The following is a 23,916-nucleotide window of genomic DNA, read 5'->3' on the forward strand; positions in this document are numbered from 1 at the left end:
ATCACTTTGTTTCATAGGGAATTTGAGTTGCTGGTTATCTGTAGAAGAGTTCATGAAGACAGCAATTCTTTTGAATTGTGACAAAAGAAATTGCTGCCAGCTAATGTCCATCCCCCTCCCAAAATCTAAACTATAGAATACCCTAAGATCCTTAAATGAGTTGTTCACTTAATCTTACAAACACAAAAATTGAGTCCACTTCAACTGGAATTATAGGATTTTAGACCTGAGGGCACCTGAGCCATCATCTGATTTAGATGCCTTATTTTGTAGAATTATGTGTTCCAAAGGAAGAGCGGCTGCACAGTTAATTAGTGGCATTGTTAGACCTAAAATCCAGATCTAAGATTCAGTCATCTGCCTTTCATTATATAGTATTCAGATCTCACCATAAATTGTAGGAAATGGTCCCTGTTTTCTTATTCTGGATTTAATTATGTCTTATGATATTTAAAATAAGGTAGGCATTATCTGGGCAGAAATTATTTTATAATATCAAGGTATGTATTTAATTTTTTATAAACATTTTTGGTCTACATAAGATTTCTAATGATTCTTGTACAATTAGCAGTAATACTGACTGTCTATAAATGAAATACATGTATTTCAGCCATTTGATAGGAGATATATATTGAATGGGGCAGTTAGGTAAGAAAAAAATTAAAAACTAGAGCTAAGAAGTATGTTTAAATGACTGTATTGTTAATTGGAACCCCTTGTAGGATTTAAAAATTATCCATTTGTTTTTTTAAGGGTAATAGTACTGAAAATATTAACCATGTAAATATTAACTTGCAAAATATGATTTGTGAAACAAAAGACCAATCAAATTAAAAAGCCTAAGTTCCAAATCCCAATCCAGCTTTCTCTTTTCACAATTAACTTTCTTGAAAAGAGGAGTCTATACTCATAATCTCTTTTATTACCTTCTCAACCCACTGCTATTGGGCTTTCCCTCTTCCCCTGAAGCTATATCAAGGTGTGAAGGAAGGAAGGAGAGATCAAATGGATGAAGGGATACATCAGTGTAATCATAATTGCTTCCTTGGAATGATAAAGTGACTTTTATGCTTGGCTGTTAGAACATAGGTAAAATGGAGTTGTCTTGAGCTTTTCCTTTGTCTCAGACTTTTCTTAAGAGCTGAGAAATTGTGTTATCTTCCTTTTCCCATGACTGAGCCTTTAATATAGGGACAGTGATGAACACAAGTGTCTCTGTGAGACTTGCCCTTGGTATTCAGTGAAAGTAAATATAATTGACCTTTGCACAACAGCGTAGTACTCTAGGCAACTCACGTAACCAGCCATGGAAGAAGAGTTAAATAGGATATTTTTTATCCTCTGATGTGTTTGGAAAAAATGGCAATTTTTTTTTTTTTTTTTTTGCGGTACGCGGGCCTCTCACTGTTGTGGCCTCTCCCATTGCGGAGCACAGGCTCCGGACGCGCAGGCTCAGCCGCCATGGCTCACGGGCCCAGCCGCTCCACGGCATGTGGGATCGTCCCGGACCAGGGACAAACCCGTGTCCCCTGCATCGGCAGGCGGACTCTCAACCACTGCGCCACCAGGGAAGCCCCAAAATGGCAAATCTTAAAGGATGAATATAGTAATGTGCCTTATGAACTAGTTTTTCTTTAAGAAAATGGAATTTTTCTGGAGATACTATTTTATTTCATTTGTTGGTATTTGTAAACTCTTACTTTCATTTTTGGTAGTTTTTCAGCAACGTGTTGGTATTGACAGCCTCCTAACTGTATTTCCTGTGTTTAGGTGATCCTGCTGTCTGGGCTGGGCTAATGGCAGCTTGTCATGCTGATGCTAAACTGGCCCTAGTGAAGAACACTCAGCCAAAGAGGATGGATTTACACTTGGCACTGTTATCTGCTGTTTCTGCTTCAAGTAAGTTTAAAGAAGCATTTCATACATGATATATTCAAGATAAAGAATTCAGAAGGATATTGCCAAAAGGTAGTAGGCAGAATTAGCCCTACATGAAAGGCTATTATATTCTCATCTAACAAAGCTTAAAAACAAGGCTTAAGGAGTTTACCTGCATACAGAACAAAGCTCAAGAACATTATAGGAATACAGAAATATCCAGCATTCAGCAAGGTAAAATTCACAATGTCTGGTATCCAGTTAAAGCTTAATAGGCATGCAAATAAGCAGGAAAATACCACCCATAATGAGAAGAATCAATCAATAGAAACAGATCCACAAGTGACACACGATAGAAATCTCTTTAACATGTAATTTACTGTTTAACGCACATATGACAATAGCACAGAGGCCAGGAGGGGAAAATGGAAGTATTTTGTTGTAAAGTTTTTATACTGTAAGTGAAGTGGTATAATATTACAGTCATCCGTAAGGATTTGTGGGGGATTTGTTTCATGACCCTCCTCAGATACCAAAATCTACCGATGCACAACTCCCTTACATAAAATGATGTAGTAATAGTTGACTCTGCATATCCATGGGTTCCATATCCATAGATACAGAGGGTCAACTGTACTTAAAGGTAGACTGTGACACGTTAAAGGTGAATACTCTAAACCTTAAAGTAGACAGTAAAGAAAAAATGGAATTATATACTACAAAAAGGAGGAAAAGGGAACATAGAATAAAGAGAAAACAACACAATAGAGTTAAACCCAACCATATCAATAATCAAGTTAAGCATAATGGTCTAAATACCCCAGTTAAAAGGCACAGATTGACAGACTGGATAAAAAAGCAAGAGCTAACTATATACTGCTTAAAAGAAACATAAACAAAATATAAATCTATATTTAAAGACCAAAATAACCTCACAGTACTATATATAAGATAGAAGAACAGCAAGGACCTACTTTATAGCACAGGGAACTACATTCAGTATCTTGTAATAACTTATAATGGAAAAGAATCTAAAAAAGAATCTATATGTATATATTTATATATATGTATAACTGAATCACTTTGCTGTACACCTGAAACATTGTAAATCAGCTATACATCAATTTTAAAAAGATGCAAATAAAAAGACAAAAATGACCTAAAAAGTAAAAGAATGGAAAAAGATATACCATGCCAACACTAATCAAAAGAAAGCTGGAGTGGCCACGTTAATTTCCTACAAATTAAGATTTCAGAGCAAAGAATGTTTCCAGTGATAAGGAGGGTCATTTCACATTGGAATCAATTCATCAAGAGGACAATTTAGGCACCCAGTAGCAAAGCTTCAAAACACATAAAATCTGTGTTGTATTTCCCAATAAAATAGGTAGAAAAAATGAAAAATTATGGAAAAATACATGAAACAAACTTACAGAACTGAAAGGAGAGATAAATAAATTCATAATTATAGAGATTCAACACTCTTCTTTTGATAATTGATAGAACAATTGGACAGAAAATTAGTAAAAATATAATTAAAAACTTGAAAAACACTATCAACTAACTTGACCTAGTTAGAACTTATAGAACAATTCTCCTAACAACAACAGAATGCATATTTTTGTCAAGTGTACACAGACTATTTACCCATATATATCATATTATGAGCCATAAAACAGGTCTAAGTAAATTTAAAAGGATTCAAATCATACAAAGTATGTTACCTTAATACAATGGAATTAATTTAAAAATCAATAACCAAAAAATCTGGAAAATTCTCAAATATTTGAAAACTTAATAACATACTTCTAAATAATCCAGGTCAAAGAATATGGCAGAAGGGAAATTAGAAAATATTTTGAACTTCATGAAAATGAAAAAACAACATATAAAATTCTATAATACTCCTAAAACACTGCTTATATGAAAATATTAACATTATATATCCACATTAGAAAATAAGAAGGGCCTCAAATCGATGATCTCAGCTGTGCCTTGAGAAATTAGAAAAAGGAAGGGGAAATTAAATCCAAAGTAAGCAGAAGAAAAGAAAATAGAGTAGAGATCAATGAAATAGAAAACAGAAAATCAGCAAAAGCAAAATCTAGTTCTTTGAGAAGATCAATGAAATTGATAAACCTAGCCAGGCATCAGGAAAAAAACAGAGAGTACCATTGTCAGGATTTAAAGCAGGTACAACACTATAGCTATTAAAAGGCTCATAAGAGAATCTTAAGAAGAACTTTATGCCGTTAAATTTGGCGATGTAGATACAATGGATAAATTCCTTAAAAGATACAGAGCTCACTTAAGAAGAAATAAACTGAATAGCTTTATATCTATTAAAGACACGGAATTTATAGTTAAAAATCTTCTTATAAAGAAAACTCCAGGACCAGATGGATTCTACCAAACATTTAAGTAAGAAGTAATACCAGTTCTATACAAACTCTTCCAGAAAATTGAAAAGGTGGTAACACTTCCTGACTTCTTCTGTGAGATCAGCATTATGCAGATACCAAAACCAGACAAAGACATTACAAGAAAACTACAGAACTACAGATGTAGAAATTTATAACAAAACTTTAGCAATTCAAATCCAGTAACACATAAAAAAGATAGTAATACTTAATGATCAAGTGAGGTTTATTCTAGGAATGCAAGGTTGCTTTAATATTTGAAAATGAATGTAATTTACCACGTTAGCTTCTATGAAAGATGCCAGAGTTTATATTTTATGATTCCATTTATATGAAATATTAGGTAATGCAAACTGATCTATTGTGAGTGAAAATGATTAGTGATTGGGGACAGAGGAAAGGAGGAGAGATGGGTTGGAGACAGAAGTGATTACAAAGTAGTAGGAGGAAACTTTTCATGATGATGGGTATGTGTATTATCTTGATAGTAGTGATGGTTCACAGATATATTCTTATGTCAAAAGTCATCAGATTTACAGCTTGAATATGTGGATATGTGCAGTTTATCATAAGTCAGTTATATTGCAATAAATCTTCACTTTTTTTCAATGAAGTATTTTCAGTTTTACTGAAGATAGTGATGTTTTTTAATGTAAGTCACAAGTATGTAAAGTCTTAAGTTATTCAGCTGTAAATGTTCCTGCTATGAAACTTTGCAGAAACCTGTCTCATGTTGAGATAGTCTATGGTATTCCAGTGGTATGTGTAAAAGTTGTATATGCATGGTAATTTAATTTTAATACTTCTTAACAACTGATTACTTCTCTGAGAACACATTATAAATTGCAGAAAAAAGTAACATTGACTTTTTTTTTTTAATAAAGACAAAGAATTCTTTGAAAATTACAACCAATCTCTTGAAAAGTGGTCTCTCTCCCAAGCTGTCACTGGTCTAATAGACACAAGAAGAATAGCTGAAGCTGAAGCCCTCTGCACAAAGGTATTGTTATGGAATTGAGATTCATGGATTCTTATCCTACTTGGAAAATAACTTCAAAAATAGAATGCACATTATTTAAAGAGCATTTGGTGGTGGTGGTGGTGGCGGTGGTGGTGATGATGATGATAATAATACCCAATATTAACTGAGTAATTACTGTAAGCTAGTTAATACATTTAGTACTTTGTATTTGACCTTCACAACAATCCTATGACATAGGTATTTATTATTATCCCCATTTTTACAAGTGAGAAAACTAAGGCTTAAAGAGGGTAAGTAATTTGCACAGGAGTTCACAGGTAGAAATTGATGGAGTTGCTGTTTGAGCTCACATTTTTCTGACTCTTAAGACTCAAGGTTTTAATCTATTTTTTTTTTTGGCACCATTATGGAAGCAGTATTTTCCTTTGATTTCTAGTTACTCTCTTCAGAATGCTATGTTTTCCAGTATCCCTACATTTTTCCAAAGTTCTGAACAATGTAGAATGACTGTGGGGATTGTTAAGTGGGTGACGGGAACTATTGAGTAGTCAGTTTTTACCTACCTGGATTGTAGGCTGTGTGAATAAATTCTTACACCTTGCCCAACCCATAGTAGGGTCTCAGTAAATATTTATTGAATGAACAAATCAGTTTCATAAACCAACTCAAAAATAATTTAATGAATAAGGGGAGTTTTAAACATCATTTTTTCCTGAAAACATCTGTTTTCATAAATGCTTACCAGGGAGCAGGTGGTGTCTTTCTAGAAATGTTTTTTGAAAGATCAATATAAATTTTGCAGAGAGAGAAGAATGGATCTTTGAAGATCCCTTTGGTCCTTGAATTCTCTGAAAATCAGAATAATACATTTTCTCTTTTATTTAAGAAATTCCACCTAGGTTCAGGACAGTTTAGTATAATACAGTGAATGTTTAGTAAGCATAAATTGACAGTTGATTCGTGCTCCCTCTGACAGAATAAGGGATACTTTTATGAACCTTTACTTGTCATTTTAATGTCCCAGTCTCTTACTTAGAAGAAAGCAGTCACATTTCAGAAATAAGGACATTTAGGACTATGACCTAATAATAGAAAATAAAGAATTATGTCATTGAGAGACAAGCAATAAAGAAAGAAATGTTTAAAACAATAGTGGAAGGACTTGTTTAGAGAATCTCCTTAACTTCTTCTTGTATGTGTATATTGTATGTATATATGTATATACATATAGAATATATACACGCACATATACACATATACAACATACACATATTGTGTATGTATATATATATACACACACACACACACATACAATACATTTATATGTGTGTGTATGTGTTTTAAGGTATAAATAAATGGCCTGGGTAAATGGGTCATTTCTCTTACTCCCAGTGTGTAAGAAGTCTGTGCCTGGAGGAAGGACAATGAGTATCTTTGTTAAGAGGTTGAGAAAGGAAAAAATTTATAACTCTTTCCCTCTTAAAAAAAGTTAAGTTTGGGCTTCCCTGGTGGCACAGTGGTTGAGACTCTACCTGCCAATGCAGGGGACACGGGTTCGAGCCCTGGTCTGGGAAGATCCCACATACCGTGGAGCAACTAGGCCCATGAGCCACAACTACTGAGCCTGCGCCTCTGGAGCCTGTGCTCCGCAACAAGAGAGGCCGCGACAGTGAGAGGCCCGTGCATCACAATGAAGAGTGGCCCCCGCTTGCCGCAACTAGAGAAAGCCCTCGCACAGAAACGAAGACCCAACACAGCCAAAAATAAATAAATTAATTAATTTAAAAAAAAAAAGTTAAGTTTCTTCCAATAAGGATTAGTTTTAGCTTTCACTGTTAATTTTATGTTTTCTTAGTTCAGCTGTTTATATGTAGTACCTAAATTTTTCAAGATATCACTTAAGAATAAACCAAGTCAAAGGGACATACTAAATCTAAGATTAACAACTTATAGCTACAGTAATAGCATTACTGATTTTAGAGCTTATTTAAGTGTAGAGTTTGGTATTCCCAAGATGTTCAGTGTTCTGTTGACTTTTGCTGTTGTTTACTTTTTAATAAGAAAAGGTTAAAGTCAGGGGTTTTTTTTCAATATGGAGAATAGCTTATTTGCCTTTTACATTTAACACTTAAGAACCTGTTTGATGTATTTCTGTTTGGGGTTTGATTTTTAGAATTTAAAAAGTAACCCTGATCAGCCAGCTGTTATCTTACTTTTGAGACAAGTTCAATGTAAACCACTCCTAGAGTCACAAAAACCTCTCCCAGATGCTGTACTTGAAGAGCTGCAAAAAACAGTCATGTCCAACTCAACCTCTGTTCCAGCTTGGCAGGTAAATAAATTCTCTCTTTTCTTATGTGAGTCCTGAATTAAAATGCTCTGTGATACTAAATGAGGTCAGGGGTATGCTACATTTTTGTCTGGCCTTTAGATTCACTGTATATCTCTCATTTTCAGGCTTTAAAGGGTATTGTGGTTAGAGAAACTAAGGAAGTTGAATATTCATTTAGAATCTGCTGCTGCACGGCTTCGAAGCTTTTAACATTGTTGATTGTAAATTTTCTCCATTTAAAATAGTGTTGAAAATACTGTCTTTTACATAGGATTGGTGTAAGAGAGCTAAGTGTTACAAACATTTTATAATAAAGTTACCATAATGGTGTTTAACTCTGTCTTTAGAGGGGATGTGTGTAGTTTTTCCTTAGCTACTTTACAGGTAACCTATATCCAAGATTTTAATGGGTTTTTAGTGCCTTTAGAAATAGTTCTTTTCAGGACTGATGCCTCAATCAATAGACTGTCTGCCCTTTTAGCTGGCTCTGCTTACCACAAGGACAAATACATAATGATCACTGTGTACTTTATTCTAATTGATAGTAAAATACAAAAAGCATATAATTACTCAATTTGTTATAGTTCTTTCTGTACCACAAGATAGTATCAAGGGACTTTTTGATATAGGTTTTACAGAAGCTTATTTTACTACAGTTCTTCATTTTGATCTTTTGTTATGTCAACAGTTTTGATGTCCTGCTTAAAAAGATTATCTAATGGTGTAAAATAGTTGGACTATGCAAGTTAAGCCACTTTGTTTACTCTAATCCTTGAAGAAATATGGTGCTTTTTTCCCTCTCAGAGTAAATTTGCCATATGAGAGTTAAGATACTTTAATTCTAAGGTCAACTGGATATTGATGATCTCATGTTCTTTATCAAGGGGAAAAACACCTTGTCAAACTAAAAGGGAAAATTAAAGGATAAATTATACAGTAGGTAAAGTCTTAGAGATAGTATATGTGTTTTCTTTTATACTGTGATATAATTCACAAAGAAAAGAGTGTAAAAATCTTATACTCATTATATGTATGTACCTTTTTAACCACGACCTATATCAAGATATAGAACATTTTCTGCAGCCTAGCTGCCTTCCCCATGCTCTCCCTTTGTGATCGCCCCCTACGTCCAAAAGAAAAGGGGAACACTATTCTGTCTTCTATCACTTCTATCTAATTTTGCCTGTTTTTGAACTTGATATAAATGGAGTATCACTTTGTATCTGGTTTTACTCAACATCACGTCAGTGAAATTCATTTAGTTGTTTCATTTAGTTGAAATTCATGAAGCCATAGTTTTTTTTCATTTATTTTTATGAATATACTGTAAAATATCCCTTTTACTGTTTGGATTACAGTTGACCCTTGAACATAATGGGTTTGAACTGCACGACTGCACGGGTCAACTAATAAATGGATATTTTTCAATAGTCCATGGTTGGTTCAATCCTCGGAACCATGGATACGGAGGTTGACTATAAGTTACATCCGTGTTGTTCATGGGTCAACTGTGTTTCCAGGTTTTGGCTATTATGATTAATGGTGCTGTGTCCATTCTGGGATATGCCTTTTGTTGGGTGATAGAGTATGTGTATATTGACTTTAGTAGATTCTGTCAAATGGTTTTTTTAAATGGATGTCCAGTTTACATTCCCACCAGCAAATTATGAACATTCCAATTGCTGATATTGCCAGATCGTGGTTATTGTTTTCCCTTTCCAAAGGATATGTAGGTAATAGTATCTTGTGGTGGTTTTAATTTGAATTTACCTGATGACAAATGCTGTTGAGCCACTTTTCATATACTTATTGGATCTTTGGATTTCCTCTTTTTAAATTACCTTTTCTTTACTGTAGTTTTTCATATGCTGTTTTCTTACTGAATTGTTGGAATCATATTTTCTGGATACAGACACATTTTTGGATATCTGTATTGCAGATATTTTCTCACATCTGCACCTTGGCTTAACATTTTCTTAATATTATTTTTTGATGAATAGTTCTTAATCTTAATGAAGTCTAATTTATCATTTTTTTAATGGCTAATGCGTTATTGAGGTGTTCTACTCAAGAACTCTTACTCCAAGTTTATGAAGATATTTTTCTGTTTTTCTTTAGAAACTGTTGTTTTACCTTTCACATGTAGGTCTATGATCCATACTGGATTAATTTTTGTGAGTGTTGCAGGGTCAAGGTTCATTTTTTTCCATATGGATGTGTAATTGTCCCAGTACCATCCTTTGAAAAGACCATTATGTCCCCACTAAATTGTAGTGATGCTTTTGTCATAAATCAGGTGACTGGGTCTTTTAAGGCTCCCTGTTCTTTTCCTTCTTTTTCATTGATCTATTTGTTTATTCTTGCTTATAGTTTTATAAGTAGTTTTGATATGTGGAGGTAATATTAAGACCTCCAACTTTCTTGTTTTCCTTCAAGTGTGTCTCAGTCACTTTAGGTGTTTTGCATTTACATGTAAATTGTCAAGTACCCTTACTCTCCCCGCCAAACAAAAGTCCTACAGAGATCTTGATTGGAATTACATGAATCTATAGTTTAATTTGGGGAGAATTGACAAAGTATTACTATTGAGTTTCTCTATCCATAAATGTTATATTCCTCCTTGTTTAAGCTCTGAATTTCTCTCAGCAGTGTTTTAAAATTTTTGCAATAGAGGTCTTTTACATTTTTGTGTTAAATTTATTTCCGGGTAGTTGATTTTTTTTGTTGTTCCATTGCAAGTGGTATTTTTTTCTGTATGTTGGTGTCAAACATTTAGAAATACCATTGATTTTTATATACTGACCTTCCAGAAACCTTGCTAAATTCACTTATTCTTTTGAAATGGTTTTGGGTTTTCTGTATACACAATTACGTCCTTTAGAAATAATGAAGTTTTACTTTTTTTTTCTAATATTTTTATGTTAAATTTTTTTCTTGCCTTATTGCACTGTTTATAGAGCCTCAATTACAGTGTTAAGCAGAGTGGTGATAAGGGAACATTCTTGTCTTATTCTCTACCTCAGATAGAAAACATTTGTGATTTCATAATTATAATTTTTGCTTTAGGTTTTTGTAGGTATTTATCAGATTCTAAAATGGCTGTCCAAATTATGTTTCAGATTAAGGAAATCCTTTTCTGAGTTTGTCAAGAGAGATTTGTTTTTTATCATGAATGAGTGGATTTGGGGTGGGGGCCATCTATGAGAATGCTTCTTTATTCTGTTAATGTGGTAGATTGCATTGATTTTCAAATGTTACATCTGTAATGTATAAAAAATTATATTGCATTTTGATTTTGTTCCTGACTTGCCATCTTGGGAGACTTTTTAAGGCTTCAGACTGGATGTGGCTGTTGCCAGTAGAATGGGCAAGATGGCTACCCCTTTTTTGACCTGTGATTTTTGTTTTGGAGGCACAAAATTTATCAATAATTAAATTAAAAATTTAGTTTCATCAAAGTTTATTGAATTTGTTGGAAGTAGACTGTGTACGAAACTAAAATCTTTTGGGTCCTTTTCTCTTGCTGTTCCTCAGTGGCTGGCACACATATATCAGTCCCAAGGAATGATGGGTGCTGCAGAGATGTGTTATAGGAAGAGTCTACAAGTAGCATCCCAACAGGGTAGCTGGAGTGGGAAACTCTCAAGCCTGTTGAGACTAGCACTGCTTGCATTAGAAGTCTGCATGGTAAGATCATGTTATAATTATGATGTGAAAAGTTGACTCTTTTATTTTTCTTTAAGATAAAAGTTTTTTACATAGTGATATTCCATTGAGTTCCTATAGTTTCATCACCTTCTAGTGTGGTCTCCTCATAGACTTTGTATTTGGGCTTTTTGATGGACATAAGAGTAACATAACATAAACCTATAGACTCTAGCAGGACACTGTCAGTGTTTAGGGGGAAAAAACAAAGATTGCAATTTTAAAAGTTGAATTATGGCAGAATATACATTTTTGTTTCTTGGTGATTTAAGTTAGAATTAACCCAGCTACTCATCAGTGACAAAGATACCAATAATTAACATTTTAGTCATTTCTTAGTTCAATTTGACATTCTGTAAGAGGAATTTCTAGTAATTTTTGACTTGATATGTTTTCTGATACCAAGGTAGGTATATTAATCTAGAAGTCTTATATACTAGTGTGGAAAACTTTTCAAGATAAATATTTAAGTGGCTGCATGGAGGAGCAAACTCCAGAACAGTGTGTATGATATGCTATTTGAGTGTATATGTGTGTGGTATGAATTTTTAAGAATATATATCTCTACATCGTGTGTGTGTGTGTCTGTGTGTACATGTGTGCACGCTAATAGGCACATGGAAAGATACAAGAAGATACAAAGGAAATTTAATGGCAGTTATTCTGGAGGATAGTACCTAGGGGTCTTTAAGGGATAGTGGAGGAGAATTTTTCATTTTATATCCTTTGATAGTATTTGAATTTTTTATCATATGCATGTTATTTCTGTAATTAAAAGATAAAATGTCATTTTTTGTTTTGGAAGAAATTACCTAGACAGGCCTGAATTAACTCATGCTTTTGCCATAATAGTCCATTGTCAACGTTATTTACTTGCTTTAACTAGACATTTTGCCAAAGAAATATAAGAATTAGGAAATTTATTCAGCTTTGGTGCTATTACTGTGGAGCACGTTTCAGAGTTCCTTAGGTTGGGGCCATGTTTTGTTCATCTTTGCATCTTTGCTTTACCACTCTGCCTTATATATAGGAGCTCCTCCACCAATGGTTTTTGAATGACTAGACTAATGGTAGTCAAATTTGAGATGATTTGGCTGGAAAGAAATGGTGGTTAATGGTAATTCTAGATCACCAAACATTTTGTTTTGTTTGTCTCATGTTTATATTTAACAAAAGTCTTTGTGACATTGGCAGTCGGTGGGCTATGGAAGCCACATGTAGCACCTATAAATGCTCTTGAATATGTGAACTGGAGAAGTCGATACCCTTTTAGTCTAACTTATTATTTGTTAGTTAAATATTATTAGTGATGTGGTTTTTTGTTTGTTTGTTCTTCATGCTGGGAAATTAAATCTGCCCTGAAATAAAATAAAAATAGCAATAATAATAGCAAACATACAGAACACTTAGCCTGTGCTAGGTTCTGTTACAGTGCTTTATACATATTAACTTCATTAATATTCATAAGAACCTTATTTTACAGATGGGAAAATTAGCTTACAATTTAGTAATACCCAGGTATACCTGCCCCCATTGCCCCACCACTACTACCACCACAAAAGTGTTTTCTATAAGAGCCTTGGTTCTGGTTCTACCAGTTACAACCTGTGAAAACTTCAGCCAATTAAGCTGTCTAGAGCTCCCCCAACCTTTTTTGGTAATAGTGGAGGTAGTAATACCTACTTTGCCTAGGTATTAGGAATATCAAATGAAGTTAACATTACAAATGCCTTTGTAAACTTTAAAGCACCATCCACATCTAATTTGCTTGTTATAAGATTTGATACCCAGCAGTTATTATAAGGAGATGTCATATTTCTCTGGTAAAGAGCTGGCAGTGTGCAGAGGATGGGTATATTAAAATTAGACTGTTTTAAGAGAAGCTATTGTATGTGTAATAATATATGAAAAGGCTATTAAACTGAAAGTTTCCCCTGAGATATTAAATATCAGATTCCAAAGAGAAATATCAGACCAAGATACAGATTTCTGAAGTGTGTAGAAGAGTAACCTATAAGGAAGCTATAAAAGGATTAGAAGAGCAGAGTTGGAGGATTGGGAAGAAATCTCTCTGGAGAAAGCTGTTGCCTCCCCTGTCGTCCCCCTGGCACGTTTCCACACACAGGTGCCCACCAGAGGAAGGGAGTCTCGCTGCCAGAGAGAGTGAGGCTTTGATGTGTGACCTCTGAGGTCCGGGAGGCACACGTCTAGAAGCACATGGACAGGTATCTGACACATGCCTCGGAAGCTTTGGCTCTCCACCTGCTGGGAAGAGTTGCTCATGTTTTAGAAAGTGACTGCATGCTTCTGGGACAGAGTGGTCAGCAGTGGGTGAATCCCAAAAGTGGGTAGGAGTGAATGTTTGGGTACAAGATGCCCTCCGTCTTGTGAAGGAGGGTTGCTGCAGCGTGGGGTCAGCAGTGCTCCTAGAGCTTGTTAGGGCCAGGAATGAGTGATGCCAGCTGAGATAGTGGACTGCCATGGGAATTATCTTAGATCCTGACATGTAGAGCCACCTAGAGGAATGATGGGATCTAGCAGAAAGGAAGCTAAAGGTTTCCAGATTGCCATAGCATGTGAGGAGAGTAAGTGGAATAGTTCATTCACCCAGGTTAGTGGAACTGCAGCTGAGCAGGACTGCTTCGTGGGTGTGCATCCTACCTGTGCACCTGCATAGGCCTCCACATTGGGTTTAACGCTCTGCAACCGCCATCTTGAAATTAATCATTTTGTAACAAAGGGCCCTGCATGTTTTTGTTTTTGTTTTTGTTTTTTGACATTGAGCCCCACAGATTTCATAGCTGGTCCTGCAATAAGAGACTATGCGTAAAGTTGAGAGTCTCTGATAAAGCTAGGAAAGTCTGGATGAGAAAAAGATCTTTAAATATCTGTCAGGCCTAAAGAGCATCATCTTATGATGGCATCAGTCAAACTTCTGATATTTCAGTTGGTTCCTGAAACTACAGTTAGTAAGAAAAGGTGGGAGTGTTGGGCGGAGGAACAAGCCATGTGCTGCTCCCTGTAAGCATACCCTAGCTGGGAGCTGAGGAGATGGGAGTGGGATGTAAATATTACCTTTGAAAGAAGATTGAAGTATTGAAAAGAGAACATTCTAGTTAAGACCGTGTTTGTGAATGGATGTCAGAGTCATGGGACCTACTGTAATTTACATCCTTATTATATGAGGAAAAGTCTCCCTTATATAATAAATTTTAAAAACATAATGGGAGACAAAAATATACTTATTTTTCTAATCACATTGTTTAGTATACCAGTTACATATAGAAACTGTTATATCATAATATGGGCTAAACTTACGGGATACTTTATATGAATTCTTGGAATTTAAAGAGTGCATTATAAAAGCAACCAGTGAGAGTTTTGTGTTATTAGTTTTTAAAAATATATTAGGAGTAATTTTATTAGTATGGGCTTTGCCTTACATTCTTTTCCAGATGTACCCAAGGTGCCATTGCTCCCGTCTTTATGGAGGATGCCTCATTATCTCTGATCTCTGTTTTCATATTCATTATCCCTATGGCTTCCTCTTCCTTGATTACACAAATTACTCTTGCCTGTGCTGAACTCAGAGTTTATTGCTCTAACATTTAAAAAAATAATTTAGTGTTTGAAAGTGACTGTGTATTCACTCATTATATTGACTTTATTAAAATGTGTATTCTAGATACCTGTAATTATGAATTCTTGGTTACAATTTGAGGTTTCCAATGAAAGATTTTAAATACATTTTTTTCCTTATGTAATTCAGTAGAGTGTTCACCATTTTATTTGCAGTTACTGTTTCTTTGGAACTACTTATCTATATTATTTCTGAGTCAGTACATACTATAACAAACTAAAGTTTGCAACCTAAGTAATGTATAGATATCTTAACATTTTCCCCATAAAGTGAAATTCTTAAAATGTTTTTCAGAATTGATGACTTTGATTTATCTCTGATCTGCTTTGCACCTTTTTTCCTATATTGGGATTTTATTAACATATTTCATTTCAGTCTTTCTTCTCTCCTTAGATAATTTTTGAAATGTGGAACTCATACACTACCAATTAAAGAATCACGTTAAATTGAGTTTTGTATATTTGGTAGACCAGAGGCTTAGTAATTGATAGATTTCATTCACCCATGTAATAGAATAGTGCATTTTCTTTTAGCAAATATTTTAGTGTTTTTAAAGTGATATCTCCTTTTTGAAACCTTCCTTAATCCCTGTCAGCCTTGTTTTGTAGTTCCATAAGGGCAGGAATCAGATTTTAATCATTTTGAAGAATTTTTATCCCTGTATCATTTACATGGCAACTTAGACAAGTAGGCAGTCAACAAATAAGAGCTGATAACATTTTTTAAAGTAAACATGTCAGAACTTCCCTGGTGGCACAGTGGTTAAGAATCCACCTGCCAATGCAGGGGACATGGGTTCGATCCCTGGTCCAGAAAGATCCCACATGCTGCAGAGCAACTGAGCCTGTGAGCCACAACTACTGAGTCTGTGTGCCACAACTACTGAAGCCCGTGCGCCTTGAGCCTGTGCTCCGCAACAGGAGAAGCCACCGCAATGAGAAGCCCATGCACCGCAGCAAAGAGTAGCCCCTGCTCACTGCAAGTAGAGAAAACCCACATGCAGCAACGAAGACCCAGTGCGGCCAAAAATAAATAAATAAATTTATTTAAAAAATAAACGCGTCAAATGTTTAATGATTTAATATTTGTATTTTATTTTTATAGGCTAATATTTCCAGTGATCACTGGCCATCCTTGGTTCAAGAAGCTACAACTGAGGCCTTGAAACTTTGCTTTTGTCCGCTTGCTGTCCTTTTACAAGCTTTGTTACAATTCAAACGCAAAATGGGAGCAAGGTATGAAGAATCTTTATTCATTTTTTTCTTTAAAGTGATTCTTCACTTTTAATCCTTCTACAAAACAAAGGTTTAAAAAAAAAACAAAAAAAACCACAAAGGTTTAGAATTAGTTTAACAAACTTTGATATTATTCATATATATGTTTCTACTTTGGAAAGGCTGGTTCTAGTAACCCAGTAAGGAAGAAAATAAAGTCTTACTTAAAAAAAGTGATTTGGTACCCAGATATAGAATATGAGAGATTTGCATGACAGCATTTTGAGTGAAGAAGGCCTTGGAATTTTTGCTCTTCACTGTTTTAGGATGAGCCAACAATGTAAATGTGGATTCTAGAAACAAACAAAACCCAAAAGGCTCAAGTTGAAGGCTAGATTGACATAAATTCCTGCAAGGCAATAAGCTATGAAAAACAGTAATAAATATTAAAAAGGCAGAGATATTATAAATAATGTGGTTTTTATATCTAGAAAATCTAGAAGCTTTACAGATTTAAATATAAAAATTTTAAGTTATAAAATTTAAATTTTAACAGTCTTTTTATTGGAAGCAGAGATGAGGTCAGAAATAAATTTGAAGAAAATTACTTAAAAGTCATATGGATGAAAAAACAGGCAAGAATATTTTTGAATTCTGAGAATATTTAGCTCTAATGGATATCACACATAAACAAGTGAAACAATGGTTTAGGAGCATATATTGCTGAAACAGAATAAGCATTGTAGACATAGAGCTTAACACATATAAATGTGTGGCAAAGGTCACATCAATACCACAAAATAGGAGTGAAGGAAGAGATAAGACCTATGACTAATTAGCAATTCCAGCATCATTTACTGATATTTATTTATTTTTGCCACTTCTTATATGACTAATTTCACCAAGAAATGTTTTAGGCTATAATGTGAACTTCCTAATGAACTCTTTCTGCCGCAGCTCAGTATACATGACTTAGAGAGCCTTAACCCCCAATTGCCTGTAATCTCTGTTAGCACCTCCCATAATTTTTATCACCACCCAAAATCAGCTCAAATAAACATACCGCCTAAGAAAAAGCAGTGTGCTTTACTATGTGATTCCTATGTAAAAGCATCTTCAGGGCATGTTCTTCTTTAGCTCCTACTTCAAACCAGTTGCTACCTACAAAATCTTCCTATTCGGCAGTTCTGAAGTTACCACAATTTGTGTTGTTTCTACCCATACAGAAGTGTTTAGAGCCATAGGTGTTAGTAAATTTGGAAAGAAAAAATTAGAACACAACTGTAAATCAGCCTGTTATTACATAGGTTCATATATTGTACACGTTCTTAAAAATATATACTAAAAGCCTGATATTATACACTTAACCTCTAGTGTAGATGTTAAATATTTCTTCTTGTTCCACTCTGTATTATCTTTGCATTATTTATTTTCTGTCTACCTTCAAGAGGGATTAGAAGTAGAGTAGTCAGAAGTGCTCATGAAATAGGGGTCATTTTCCCATTCTGTTTGGAAAGAGCCTTAATTTACTTATTTGTAAAATGAGAATAATAGCAGCAGCCTACATTATAAGGTTGTGAATGTTAAATGTGACCATATGAGTAAAACACTTGGCATACTACGTAGCACGTAATAAATACTTAGTAAATGTTAACCATTATTACTATCTTTTTTGTTACATGGATGAAAGAATTCATGAAGTAATCAGCACGTTGTCTGCAAAAGAATGAGAAAGATAATGTGTGTTTGAGGCTAGTATATGAAATATCTTATATTAATTTATATGCTTTGGACTGAAAGTAAATATCTTTTCCCCAGAGAGACACGGCGACTTTTAGAGAGAGTGGTGTATCAGCCTGGGTATCCCAAATCTATTGTTTCAACAGCACGTTGGTACCTTCTGAGACACTTACATGCCAAAAATGACTACGAGCTCATTGATGTAAGGCATTGATTGTATTAAAGTTATTAATCTTGGACCTTTGTTGGGTGAGGGCTAAGGGTTGCTTTCCTGTGCGTTGTAGGATGTCTAATAGCATCCCTAACCACTCTAACCACTAGATGCCAGTAGCATTGTCCTCCTTCCTCCACCCCACTTATAACAACTGAAAATGTCTTCTAGACATTGCCAAATAATATCTGAGGTGTAATCACCCCTGGTTGAGAACCACTGATTTAACCTGTAGGAAATATATTCTCCTGATGTGCTATGTAGCATAAGAAAAGATAGATGAAGGCTCTGGGTTCTGGTTGTAGTATTTCTTATGACCATTGCAGTGGAGGCAAATAGGTAGATAGGATAGGTTTAGAAGTAGCAGAAATTAATGGAATGTTCATATTATCTTTGGAAAGATTATTTTACTTCTTATTGTCTTTTCTGTAAAATTCATATGACAATTTCTACTCCACTTCTCGTGGGATGGGTCTGGTTTCTAAATATATAAACATGTACAGTTGACTCTTGAAGAATGCAGGTTTAAATAAATGGTGTGGGTCCCCTTACACTTGGATTTTTTTTTTGATAGTAAATACTACAGTACTACACGATCCTTGATTAGTTGAATCCATGGATACCAAGGAACTGCCTATTTGGGTGGCTGACTATAAGTTTGTGGATTTTTGAGCATGTAGAGGGTCTTCATCCCTAATCCGCATGTTGTTCAAGGGTCAAATGTATGTGTGTGTGTGTGTATTCTTTTTAAAAAGGTAGAGTCTGTATGACATGTACTGAGTTAAAATTCTTATAACTTCAGCCAAGAGTTTTAAAAACAATGAAAATTAATGAGAAGCCTTTTTTAAACACCCCCAGCCTTGGGCGATGGAGATAAGTGTCTCCCTCCAGAGCAAGGAATAGGCATGTTTACTGCCAATTATAAAAGATTCAAGTCTCCTAGGTGCCTAGGCTTAAATCTAAGGTTCCCCTTTTGTCAACCCACTGTGTATGTGGGAAACTATATGCATCCATCCATGTCACCCCTTTGAGACTTAGGAGGGGAACAGATGCAAATATGTTGATACTCATGTCGTTTGCTACACCATGAATGATAAAGACATTTGTCTCTGACCCAGGTGTCCCATCATGAAACTGTGACAGGCTAACTTGTTAGCTTGCAGATAGAGCAACATCTCGGATCCTTCACAGTGTTTGAAAATGAACAACCAAAAAATGTTTTAGTAATCAAATGATAAACTAAAATTAAAGCTTCTAGTTTGTGGAACTGATGAAACTTACGGAAAGGTTCTTAATAGAGCTTAGAACCCAAGCCTTGATCCTAAGCTGTGGTTTTAAAGGAGAGCAATGTCATTTGAACAATTCTATGCATAAAATGGTCTTTTGGGGTAAGGGTTTAAAGGTGACAGTATTGTAAACCAAAGCCTCCAAACAAAACCTTTAACTTTATGCAGTGCTGGCGGTGGTAACAATCAAAATGTTGACATCTGTACTGTTGAGCATTTGAGTAAATTGTGCTTATCTCTGATGTTAGCTTTGTTAGAACAGTTTATTTCAGCAAAAATGACAGAAAGTTTGCACATAGTCACTTTTGTGTAGTTTGATATTGCCTGCTGCCCTTTGGCTTACTTGACTTCTATGACTCTAAATGTAGGTATTGTTAATAAAGAAAATACTAACATTTCCTGTATATAATTTCCCACAGGTGCTGGTAAACAATGCCAAAACTCATGGAGATACAAGAGCACTGGAACTGAATCAGAAATTGTCCTCACAATAACAATGCTTTATTTTATAGTAAGCAAGCAAAGAAAAAGCTATTAGAGAGAATGAAACAAAGAATCAAGACTTTTCCCCAAAGCAGCATTTAAAAAACTATAGTTATAATCATCCATTCCTTTTTTAAATCTAAAGATGTTTAAGTTCTTAAGCTAGGGGTATAATTTTCCATAAACTCTTAATATAACTTTAATTTGAAAAATATCTTTGATTTTGAGAAGTCTATAATGAAAGGAAAAACCATGGTTCCCTTAGTTGTTCATTAGTTATTTGTAAATCATTATTTTCTCTATCTTGCATGGTTCACCATTGGACTGTTTTTTGGTAATCCCTTACAATAAAGCCTTAATAGCCATTTGCTAAATAATATGCAAAAGGAGATTAGCACAATGCAGAATTGTATTTGTTAAACAACAAATTCAAAGATTTAATTCCTTCTGTGAATTCTAGAGTTCAGCAGACCAACTCATCTAAAATCCAGATAATCTTATAATCTGTTTTACTAGTGGTTCATCTTGGATTCTGTTGAAGAAGATGTTAGGTGAATCTTAGACTGCTAATGGATATGTTTATGTAATTCAGAACACTCAGGTGTAAGGTTGCATGTAAAACATTAATGAAAAATTTTGGAAAATAGTGCTGACAATATTTAACTGGTCATGCAGTTCCTTCAATCATGATGAAAAGATGAACTTCCTTAAATAAAAAAAAAAGAAATGGCTGTTTTGTTTTCTTTATAGTATCGATATCAGGTATAATTTCAGAATTTCAGATTTTAAGACATGAAAGCACATTTTCCTATTTTATTTTAATTTACAAAATGCCCTTTATGGAGTGTTCTAATTTCATTCTTTTACACGTAGCTGTCCACTTTTCCCAGCACCACTTATTGAAGAGGCTGTCTTTTCGCCATTGTATATTCTCGCCTTCTTTATCAAAGATAAGGTGACCATATGTGCATGGGTTTATCTCTGGGCTTTCTATCCTGTTCCATTGATCTATATTTCTGTTTTTGTGGCAGTACCATACTGTCTTGATTACTGTAGCTTTGTAGTATAGTCTGAAGTCAGGGAGCCTGATTCCTCCAGCTCCGTTTTTCTTTCTCAAGGTTGCTTTGGCTCTTCGGGGTCTTTTGTGTTTCCATACAAATTGCAAAATTTTTTGTTCTAGTTCTGTGGAAAATGCCATTGGTAATTTGATAGGGATTGCATTGAATCTGTAGATTGCTTTGGGTAGTAGAGTCATTTTCACAATGTTGATTCTTGCAATCCAAGAACATGGTATATCTCTCCATCTATTTGTATCACCTTTAATTTCTTTTCATCAGTGTCTTATAGTTTTCTGCATACAGGTCTTTTGTCTCCCTAGGTAGGTTTTTTTCCTAGGTATTTTATTCTTTTTGTTGCAGGCCCAAGTTCCTCAACACGAGTTAACACAGCTCTTTGTGATCAGATACCCCACTCCCCTAAAGTCTCCAGTGTTCTCTTTCCTGCTGGCCCCCCTCCCCTGGCCCCCACCTCCAGCCATACACGCTTTAGGTTCTGACCGTGTTGAACTTCTTCAGCTCCTGGCATGGGCCCCATTCTTTTGGTCTCCAGGCCTTTGCTCAGGCTGCACCATCTGCCTGAGCCCCGACCTTTACCAATCAAGCCCCTTCCCCTGGGCTAACGTCTCTTTATACTTTGGAGGTCTCGATTTAGACACCCCTTCTTCTGGAAGACCCCTGTGCCTGCTTGCCCATGTTCATGCTGAATGCCTCTCCCACGTGCTCCCATCACACCCTTTACTTGCCCAAGTATTTGCAAGTTTGATTGTTGGTCTTTTCCACTAGACTATAAGTTCCCTAAGGGCAGGGTCCATGATTATTTTGTCCTGTATTGTATCTCCAGTGCCTAGCACGTGAATGAATGAAAATATAAAAAGTAATATCTCAAAAAAGTTCAGAGGCCCCATTTATAAGGTAAAAGCATGTATATTATAGATCAAGTTTTTCCTTCTTGGTGTTTTTGGATGCTACTTGCTGATATTATTGGTGACACCATAGAAGTGAGATGATGTTTCGTGCATTTCTGCAGAAAAGGGGAGAGCTGATCGTGTCCAGAGCACTCTGGGAATGCTATTTCTTTGACCTTGAGCCTTATTGCTGTCCTGGCTCACAGGTGGTGAGCACATCCACCTCACAATGGGGCCAAGAAGGAAGTTACCTGGGTAACATAAGATGAGGGATTTGTCCTTCATCTTCAGTAGGAAAGCAAAATACTTTGAACATGCTCAGACAGTCTCCTGTATTTGTGGGGAGAGAAGTCTCACATTTCCCAGAGGATTAAGTATTGGTGTTTGATAAAGAATAAAGTGCAATGTATATTGAGCTTCTCAAGGGGAATTGTTCATTTTTATCATCTTTTTGGATCTGTGGCAAAATAAATGTAAAAAGAGGGAAACCCAGTGCTCAGCTGGTCCTCCAAGCAGAGGTGAATTTACTGTGAAATGATGGCTCTTGAGTTCCAGGGTCCCTCACTTACATGAGCTTTACATGTTGTAAAATTTGTATTTTAACTTCAGTAAGTCCATTGATTGAGACCACTCCACTCCCACTTCTGCTGATATCAGTTGACCCTGGGGTGGCGGTGGACATCTTTGGATCCAACTAAAGGGAAGTTCAGTTGGGGATACATTTGGGTTAGAGGGTTATATAGATTAATATGTTGTTCACAGTCACTTCTGTTTGGAGTTAAGTTGTTGCTGTCCTGAGGAAGCAATGGCTTCCAGGAATATTCCTACATACTACTGTGCCCACTCATCAGGACAGGATATCAGCAACAAATTAAAACCGTATAGGCTTTAGGCGCTACAAAATGTGTCTCCACCTTCTCACTAGGCATAGTTCTCAGGCCATCTAGAGTCTGCAAACCTCTGAGCACCCCAACTTGGGATCCCAAGCAAGAGAATTCTAGCAGAGGATCCTTTGAGCCCCTACTCGCTTGCATTACATTCAGTTCTACATGGTTTTACCCTGTCAACACCAATACAAAATAACCATTCTAGGAAAGCTTTTGCCTTGATCTTGTGCTATTATTTGAATTACGAGTTAGAGCATTTTTGCTTACAAGGAAAAGAAATGCATCAACATCTTTTTTTTTTTCCTATCTATGGTATATCATCACAGCTTTTGTTGCTAAATGGGTAGAATAAAATGTGGGTCTGAGTGAGATGACTTGGCTCTTGATCTGTGTGAATTTCTAATTTAACCCTTCCTGCAACCACTTATTTGGTTTATTATAAAGAGTTACTCTTTGAGCCCTGTAGTATATTTGTTGTTGTGGTTGTTTTCTAAAACATTTTTACTGGAAACATATTATATTGTGATAATATAAAAGCATTAATAATTGCTTAATGTAGAAAACAAAACTCTTCTTAATTCAGTCACTGCTAGTCTGTTGTAAAGTCTTACTTTTTTTTTTGCATACTGTAGTATGTGTATTTTAACTTATTTTAAAATATTTTTGACACAGGTGGGATCACATCCATTTAGCTTTGCAACTTGCTTTATCTTAACAGCATATCTTGGATATCGTTCTGTGTTCTTTTTAAGTGTTGGATAGCATTTTTTGTTGGTGATATCATTAATTTAGTCAATCAGTTCCTTTTAATTCAGTAGTTTTCAGTTTTTTTACTATAAGAAATGGTGTTATAATGAGCATCCTTGTTCATATATCTTTCCACATTTTGGAATTCTTTTCCCCCCTGCAATATATATTTCTAGCAGTAGAATTCCAGGGTCAAAGGTTATATACATTTTAAAATGTTAATAGATGTTTCCAAGTTGCCCTTTAAATTATTGTACCAATTTGTAGACTCTCCAATAATATAAGAGAGTACACATTTCTCTACAAAGTGCAAGACATGAATATTTTATTTTTCATGATTTTACTGCCCAATACCAGGCTCTCAATTTAACATTTATATCTACAAAAGTTAGATATATTTTAATTTTATGGGAAATTAATTAGCGTTT

The 23,916-nt window shown here is 35.1% G+C and overlaps 1 protein-coding gene across 7 annotated transcripts in view; it reads left to right on the plus strand.

The window, feature by feature from the left end:
• The window catches only part of SKIC3 (SKI3 subunit of superkiller complex), a 155,128-nt gene extending 134,506 nt beyond the window's left edge, over positions 1-20,622 (plus strand). For 6 of the 7 annotated variants that reach the window (XM_049707062.1, XM_049707063.1, XM_033400951.2 and 3 more), the window contains 7 exons: positions 1,771-1,899; positions 5,183-5,298; positions 7,454-7,612; positions 11,147-11,299; positions 16,062-16,192; positions 17,990-18,113; positions 19,828-20,622. In XM_049707062.1, coding sequence (XP_049563019.1) covers positions 1,771-1,899; positions 5,183-5,298; positions 7,454-7,612; positions 11,147-11,299; positions 16,062-16,192; positions 17,990-18,113; positions 19,828-19,902 — 887 coding nt within the window. In that variant the 3' untranslated portion in view covers positions 19,903-20,622. Of the gene's footprint in view, positions 1-1,770; positions 1,900-5,182; positions 5,299-7,453; positions 7,613-11,146; positions 11,300-16,061; positions 16,193-17,861; positions 17,923-17,989; positions 18,114-19,827 lie in introns of all 7 variants that reach the window. The other variant, XM_049707064.1, reaches the window with a different exon arrangement.
• The last annotated feature ends 3,294 nt before the right edge of the window (positions 20,623-23,916 follow it).

This window comes from Orcinus orca, chromosome 3, assembly GCF_937001465.1.
Source record: "Orcinus orca chromosome 3, mOrcOrc1.1, whole genome shotgun sequence".
NCBI classification, from domain to species: domain Eukaryota; kingdom Metazoa; phylum Chordata; class Mammalia; order Artiodactyla; family Delphinidae; genus Orcinus; species Orcinus orca.